The following is an 8,283-nucleotide window of genomic DNA, read 5'->3' as shown; positions in this document are numbered from 1 at the left end:
GCAGCCAATGACGAGGAAGGATCTGATTGAACTTACGCAACATGTGGAAAAAATAAAAATAAACGAGGAAATGGGAGAAAAAAAAATGGCTGAGCTCTTTGCTCAAACACAGAACTTGTGCAAAGTCAACAAATCCTTTTTTTGTATGGGTGTTAGGTTTACACTGCTCTCATGTTAGGTTTATAAGTGCCTCTGCTGGCATAGTGTGTATGAGCCTCCATGTTTCTGCTTCTGATGAACCAACACACTTTCTTAAATCATAAAATAATATTTATTACAAAACATTTACAAACACGTTAAAAAGTTGCACCTCAAAAGTGTAAAATATAAACAACCATTACATTTGTTTGTGAAACTGCATTTTTCTCCTGCTCCACTGCCTGAGCAAAGAAAACAGTTCAATCACAAATCAGGACAGTACCCTGCCTTTTTTTAATTATAATGTACAAAAACAACAGCATTCACAGAGAGAGATTTGTGTGAAAAGGGGGAAAAAAGGAAAAAAAGGTTTCAGCACTGACTGAATGTTTGAGGCTGGGCACAAGCAGAAGGAAAATCTTACACAGAAAAACCACATGTGCTGGTAAAACTCGCCAAACCGAGGAGTGACTCATGCTGCGGATATCAGGGCCAAGTTAGACATGCAAACGTGCCTTTAGTCATTCCTTTACGACTGGAGAGATTCTTGTATTAAAATAAAGTCAGTTCAAATAGGCACACAACGGTGAACATTCAAGATTTATGACACAAACTTTGGCAGTAAGGAAATACAGTAAGCTCACTGTAGGTCCGTCTCTGACGAACGAGTCTTTTCAAACGAAAAAGACAGCTCTGCCGTCTCGTCTTTGTTCTTTCGAAAAAGTCTTCCTGGTCACGGATCATGAAACGGCAGCAGCATATGAGGGCGCCGGTGTTTCAGGGGTGATCTTGCCCTGCTGCTCTACCGAGCCTGAATCCAACAGCCTCTTCCCGCTGGACATTGTTTCGGTGGCAAAAGTGCGAGAGTGGGTTTTTGATGAGAAACACTCACAGCAGCGTTTGCCGATCAGATAGACGATTTCAAAGATGGAAAGGAGTATGCAGATGAAACTGGTGACCACCATGAAGATGGTGAAGATTCTCTTCTCGGTGGGCCGAGCGATAAAGCAGTCCACCGTGTTGGGGCAAGGGTCCTGGGTACACTTGACGAGCGGGGGGAAATCGTAGCCCTCGTAGATGTGGTAGAGGAGGTAGATGAAGGTAGCATCGACTCCTATTTTGAAGACCAGCGTGAGGATGTAGGTCCACCACAGGCCTCCGCGCTTCTTGCCAGTGTTTTGGTAGATGCGGCGGTAGTTGTCGCCGTACTTGAGTTGGTGTTTTCGTTCCCTGTCCTCCCTGTAGGCCACATGCATGATTACCAGTAACGAGGGGCAGGTGACAAAGATGAGCTGCAGGGCCCACAGCCGGACGTGGGACACGGGGAAGAAGTGGTCGTAGCAGACGTTGTGGCAGCCGGGCTGGGCCGTGTTGCATTTGAAGTCCTTCTGCTCGTCTCCCCACACCTTCTCTGCGGCCACCACAAACACCATGACCCTGAAGAGGAAAACAATGGAGAGCCATACTCTGCCGAAGGCTGTGGAGTATCTGTTCACCCCGCTGAGGAGGGCCTGGAGGAATGCCCAGTTCATGATGGAAGTTTGTTCACAGTCTGTCTTCTCTTCCTGTTGATAGAAGACAGCCTCTTCTCAGCTAAAATGGCACAAATCAACTTCAGGTATTTACCAGCCTGAAAAAACAGAAAAAAAACCCGTTAAATCCCAGGGTGAGACAACAAAGAAACAAATCAGGTCGAGCTGGGTGTTAACATGTTCAGTAATCTCATGTTTTCATACAACTTTTAAACAAATGTTAACTTTTAAGTTAAAAACGAGCCTAAAATAGAGCAGCCTTTTGTTTAAAATGTTGCATTAGATGGATATAAAACAATAACTTGTCTTTCATCGCTGTACAGAGAGGAAAACAAGTCTCCTACTAAAACCAGCCGCTTTTCCAAAGGTTGCGCGACGAACTTCCAAATGTTTCTACATTCCGCGCGTAATTACGCACATTCACGACGCCCGAGTCTTAAAAAATAAAAACAAACAAAAAACAAAAACCTTCCTTTTACTTTTTTGGTGTGTTTCTTTTAAGGATCGATTCGGATACTCACAGTTTACACGGAGCTTTCATCCCCCCTCGGAGCAGTCCGGAGCTGAACAACAGCGAGGAGAATCTCAGCAGATCTGCCAGCAGGACGGGAGCGGAGCGGGGCGAAGGGAGGAGCTGCGCGCGCATCTCACCGCCTCTCCCCGCCGCGGCTCTACCTGCTCAGGTGTGGCTCCTAACGCCCTGAACGCGTCCCCGCCGCTCCGGAGGCAAACAGGGCATCATTAAAAACCTCTGCTGTCCCGCTCGCATTACTGTCGTGTCAAATTAGGTCAAAAACAACATGGCCGAAAACAAAAACAAGCACTTTGGAATCATTATTTCAAATCTGGAATCTGTTTAAAAGGTTTTTAAATTACAAAACAGTGTAGAAAAGTTATTTTCAGAACCTATTTCTATTATTTAAAACTTTGATTAAGTTAGTTTTAATAGATGCTCAAAAAAGAACACATGCAGCACTTTCTGTTTTCTTTATAAAAATGTTTTTATTGAAATATTTACATGACAAGAATTGAAAAAAAAAAAAAATCAATGAGCACACATACAAGTTAGCAATAATTTTCTTTTTTTGTTCACACATATTCCCCACAGTCTGAGATGATCACTTTCTGTTTCGGCTTTCCATCTTTTGTTCCCTGAGCCTGAAAAACAAAACAAAAATCAACAACTCTGTGATAAAACAAGTTTATTGAATTTAAATGCAAAGTTTTTCTTAAATTAGAAGATTATCAATGCAAAGTATGTCTTTATGTCTAAACAGTACGCATTTAAATAAGAGTTCTTTTTTTTACTAAACCCAGTTAAAATAATCAGACAAATCAATTGTTTTGCAACAGTGCATTTTTATTTTGCAACTTGAACCAGTAGAAACAAGTTGAGATGATCGCTGATTAGAAACTCGCCTCTTTCTAAATAAAACTTACTTCCATTGCTCGAAGCACGTCCATCCCCTCCAGCAGCTCTCCAAACACCACGTGTTTACCATCCAGCCAGTCTGTTTTGTCGGTGGTGATGAAAAACTGTGAGCCGTTGGTGTTTGACCCCGAGTTGGCCATGGAGAGCTGTCCTGTGAGGCAGAGCGTAAAAACCTTTTAGCCAAATACGGTCAACCGGTAAGCCCAAAAGTGAGAGGTTCGTTCCTGCGCTCCTCACCTGGAGCTGTGTGTTTCAGGACAAAGTTCTCATCATCAAACTTGCGGCCGTAGATGGACTTGCCGCCGGTGCCGTTGTGGTTGGTGAAGTCGCCTCCTTGGCACATGAACTGAGGAATGACACGGTGGAAGCTGCTGCCCTTGTAGCCAAAGCCTTTTTCATGAGTGCACAAGCAGCGGAAGTTCTCTACAGACAAAAAGATGTTATTCAGTTTTTTTAACTAAAGTTAATCTGCAAAGAAATATTTTTTCTACAGCTGGACCGACCAGTTCTTTTTTTCCCTAATTTTATCTGGGGTTTTTTTTTCCATACAGAAGAGAAATGTGGAGCAGGAGGGAAGCATTTTTCACACAGTCATGCTGGTATTTGAAGATTTGAACAACCCCACCATTAAGCTGGAAATTAAACAGGATGCTGGTGCAGAGATAGCAAGATTAACAGCACATTACTCTGAAAATACTGCCTTTTGAACACATGCCAGCACACTGAGGAACCACCATCTCTCCCTCATACTTTGAACACGAGCCATGAACAAACTGTCCAACAAGCTTCATACTTTGTTTCTGCACTGTACTCCAGTCCTCTTTAATTAGTTAAAATAACACTGCGTGCAGAAGAAGAGGTGAACTTTTGTACCATCTTTACCAGATAAGCCAGACCTTGTAGGCGAGTCAAATATGTAGGGATATAAATTTCACAAGTCAGAAAACACTGCCGGACGAGAAAAACAAGTTTCTGTCACTAAAATGTTCAGTTTTAAATCACTTATACAGAAACTCGCGTTTTGAAAATCTGATTTACCTTCGAGAGAAAATGATCCTTTATGTGTGTATTTAAGGCTTTGGATTGCAGGTTACAAAGGATGCAAAGAATTTATGAGAAATGAGTTAAAAAAGAACCTTAAAAACAAAATGCTGGGAACAACTGGAGCAACGTCACGTCACTTCCTTCTCCTTCACACAGCCTCGCAAGATGTCAGGATATGACACACGAGGCCACTGAGTGGCGTCATTCCTCCTCTTTGATGAAGGAAGAACATTCTTTATGTTTATGAATGTTTTTTCTGTTCAACACTGGAGATTGTTGACTGACAGTGACATATAAATGCTTTCCTGTCAGGACAAATTATTTGTGCACTTATTTAGTCTTACACCTCAGAGGCTGCATTTGCTGCTAGTCAAAATGGGGGCTTGTTTCGATCCAAAAGAGGGTGGAAGAATTGTGCCAATGATAGCTATGTTAATATGTTGCTCTGAAACACAGGATGATCAGAAAAATGTATTTTAAAAGCCTACTTACAAAAGATGTTACCTCAAAATACCAATACAAGAAGGTAACTAGTTTACAGAGCGTAAAATCAAATATACTACTTATATTATGAGCATTTCCGAGGCTTTGTGTTGCAATTATTCAGGATTTTGGTCAGAGAATGGAAATTGGGAAAGACTCCAACAGCAAATCTTACTGCATTAGTCATTTGGCTTCAGTCCATCTGTAACTTTTATATTTATTAGCATGTTATATGAGACACAAACTAAACCTAAACTCCAGGATTCTGTGAAGAAATAAAAAGTCTCTCTACAGTATCTAACAGAAAAGGAGATAGCATGTTGTATGAATCCAAAAGTATGTGGAGACCTGCTGTCATTGGAACAATGTCTGCCCGGAGGAGGAAGCGCAGTCTTCCTGCTGGTTTGTTGCCAATCTTGATGTCCATGTAGACCTGCGGATTTACTCTGCCCTTTTTGGCTGGTGGCTCACCCTGCAAAAACAAAGCCATTCTCTGCTTCAGCATATAAACATCCAAGATCCCACACATGGTAAATGGTACAAAGGGTGCTTTTCTGCTATTAGGTGCAACTTTGGATTAAGTCTTCTTTAGTTTAGGTCAAGCTAGTTTATTTAAACAGCACCTATTTACAACAAGTCTCCTTGGGGTGCTATATAAATACAAAAACTCTACGTAAATAATGTTTAAATCAGTTGCGTTTTTCTTTCACAACACTCATGATGGTTCTCCTTATAGGTTTTCCCTGCTTCATTTTCCCCCACTAACAGTATCTCCTCAATATGGTCTGGATCTGTTTTTATCATTGTAATGTGTACAAAGCTGCAGTGAGACAACATACAACTTTCCTGCTATAGTTAAAGCAACGTATAACCAAAAGTCATGGTGTTTTTTGCACTGAATAAGTCTGTGACTAATTTAAATAATAAAAAAATCAGAATTTCTGTTGTTAAAGGTTACAACTACACAGCTCAACTCTGGTCAGCAGAGGAAACACATCAAACTCAATCAGTACCTGTGGTAAATATAAATGTTTTTATTATCACACGCCGCCAAGAAAGGGGAAAACTCGGTGTGGCTCATAATATAGAATCTGCATGCACAATAAAGATACGCAGGGCTTTGGGGTACTTTTTGTACTACTGAGAATGAAAAACCAAGAAATAGTGAAACACATCTGATCATACAACAGAAAAGAGTTTTTATATATAGCTCTAGTCAATCGAACTGCTTGTATAAGTAAACCCAGGTCAATACAAACAGACTGGGTGTATCAGATTGTTGTATAATGCCAAATGAAAGTTTGTAAAACCAGCTTCCCACAACCCAGAAGAAAAGAGGGGATAAAGAAAATGGATGGATGGATGTCTAGCTAAGGAAGTCAAGGAGTTAAATTAAACCTTTCAATATAACTTCAATCTGTCATCTGGAGCTTGCATGAGGTGTTGTATTTCCACATTTCCTTTTTATTAACTGGCTTAGCACACATTAAAGTAAAAGCCACCTCACCTCCTGTGTTGCGGCAGCTGCTTCACCAGTGTTTGCTTCCGCCTCAGCTTCTTCCACATTTTTTCCTGAAAACTTCTTCAGCCAGTCATCGTCCGACCACACTGTGGGAGATGCACCGTTACAGTCACACCCACACCCACACCCCATTCCAAAGACCGAGTCTAGAAGCGCAGTTTACGAGCAGATTTTTTTTCCTGTCACCTGGTCGAGAAGAACCCTCTTTGATTCTCATGGGTTTGGCAATGTTGACGCGGACAGTTCGCCCAAAAAGTTCAGATTCATTCTAGTAAAAAAAGCACAAGTATTAAACCAGGTGGCTTATTTGTGAGAACTCGCTCACGCAACAAAAATCTTCTGTTTCAACGCAGGAACATGACCAACTTACCATGTTATCAATAGCTGCTGCAGCATCCTGCGGAAGAAGCAACAATTAAACATTTATAAAACATAAAATTAAGTGTTTTAAAACCTTTGACTGACATGTGAATATATGTCTTGAACTTTTCTACTCTTACTTAAATTCTGGACCTCTTAGATCTTCTGAGCAACAGCTTTGGGCTTTCCCCTGACAGGTTTTATGTTTTTCTTTATGCTACTTTTAATCTGTCTTGTCTTATTTGTTTAATTCGTCTTTTAATACTGGGCATAAGTGCTGTGTAGATCAATTTGGTCCTCTCAAAATGTGCTTCACAACGAAAACAATTTGCTTGTAAAACTGTACGTTCTTACAGTGTATTCTTCGTTCACACAACTAACTGTAGTGTAACTTTCTAGCAGTTAAAACAAGCTGATTCAGTATCAGTTTCATATCTAAATTAGGATTTTTACATTTATAAATTAATAGTTCAACATTATAAGGCAAAACTGCACCCGTGGACCTACCTCTGCCAGCTCAAATTCAATAAATGCAAATCCTCTGTGTTTTTCTGAAAATTCAACATGAGACAAGAGATTAATTTCACTGTTAGCAGCAGCGGCTATTATATCTCACATAAACTACTAAACTTACCTGTTTCATAGTCTAAAGGTATCTGGATGTCTATAATGTCTCCAAAGGGGATAAAAGCTGCATGCAACACCTTCTCATCCACCTCCTCTGCCAAGCCACCTGAAAAAAATACACAGTCAGTGCTAATAATATGCTCCTTGTTGTGTTTAAAAAATAATTCCCAAAGCTTTAGATTCATTGGGCAGAAAAATACATTTAAATAATGCGTATTTAAAGTTATGTGGCTATTTTTTTCGAGACAATTATTGTTTAAACGTGACATTATATAGTTTGGCAAAATTTAATGTTGAAAAATACTTAGTTCAGTCAAGTTTTAGTTTAAAACATAAAAATCTCAATCAGGAATTAACTTAGTTCTTTGTTCAAATGTAATTTTAAGTTCGTTCCACGTATTTAGTTTGACTTTTACGGTCCCGCTTTGAGTACACTAACGTTGTTTTATGAGTAAGTTGAAACAAATAAAATACAATAAGAAGTACATCTATTTTTGGATAAATTTCAGTGAAAATCTGTTAAACTCACCGACATACAGCACTCGTTTATTAGCCGCCATATTGGAGTTCACCCTTCAACTCTGACCCCGGCCGCTGATTGGTGGAGTCAAAGTAAGCTCCGCCTCCTTGATTCATTTTCCTTTCGCGCCCCCTGGTGGTCAAACCTTTCAATACCGGTCACATTTTACTATGAAGCGTCTTTAAATATTGCAGTATTTGTACTCTTTCCTCTAATTTAGGACAGAAAACACACGATAAAATTGTGAAATTACGTTGTTTAATTTTCCATCATGTAAAAAGCAAATATCTTACATTTACATTTTCGCCTTAAGCTACAAAAAACATTTCAAATCTAGAAGAACTCTTCATTATGCTCCAATTTATGAATCTAAGAATGACCATGAAATCAAGACATTACCAAGAAATGATCTGAGAGTGATAGTAAATTGTAAATCTGAGATTGCTTTTAGTTTGAATTGGATTTGAACAATATGTGAATTATTAAAAGAAAAAAAAAGTCTTGAACAGTTACAACATTTAAAATGCATTTGTCTTTGTTTTATAGTTAGTTATATCTTTTTCATTTTATGACAGTTTTAGACTTTTAAAACTCAAGTCTTCCATGTATCATTGTAGATTTGTTT

The 8,283-nt window shown here is 39.5% G+C and overlaps 2 protein-coding genes across 2 annotated transcripts; both read right to left on the bottom strand.

Moving 5' to 3' along the window:
• Nucleotides 1-252: 252 nt before the first annotated feature.
• Nucleotides 253-2,342, bottom strand: gjb10 (gap junction protein beta 10). The gene is made up of 2 exons (XM_025004656.2): nt 2,192-2,342; nt 253-1,768 (listed from the first exon to the last, which is right to left on the bottom strand). Exon 2 carries the CDS (start codon nt 1,668-1,670, stop codon nt 879-881), a length of 792 nt encoding a protein of 263 aa, XP_024860424.1. The 5' UTR covers nt 1,671-1,768; nt 2,192-2,342; the 3' UTR covers nt 253-878.
• Nucleotides 2,343-2,671: 329 nt separating this feature from the next.
• On the bottom strand, nt 2,672-7,730 carry ppie (peptidylprolyl isomerase E (cyclophilin E)). Its single transcript, XM_017410688.3, has 10 exons — nt 7,668-7,730; nt 7,146-7,244; nt 7,019-7,062; nt 6,522-6,548; nt 6,338-6,419; nt 6,137-6,237; nt 4,978-5,101; nt 3,340-3,525; nt 3,111-3,253; nt 2,672-2,828 (listed from the first exon to the last, which is right to left on the bottom strand). Exons 1-10 carry the CDS (start codon nt 7,696-7,698, stop codon nt 2,760-2,762), a joined length of 906 nt encoding a protein of 301 aa, XP_017266177.1. The 5' UTR covers nt 7,699-7,730; the 3' UTR covers nt 2,672-2,759.
• Between the last annotated feature and the right edge of the window lie 553 nt (nt 7,731-8,283).

This window comes from Kryptolebias marmoratus, linkage group LG10, assembly GCF_001649575.2.
Source record: "Kryptolebias marmoratus isolate JLee-2015 linkage group LG10, ASM164957v2, whole genome shotgun sequence".
In the NCBI taxonomy this organism is placed as follows: Eukaryota; Metazoa; Chordata; class Actinopteri; order Cyprinodontiformes; family Rivulidae; genus Kryptolebias; species Kryptolebias marmoratus.
The sequence above is the reverse complement of the archived record's forward strand: the minus strand, read 5'-3'. Positions and strand labels throughout refer to the sequence as shown.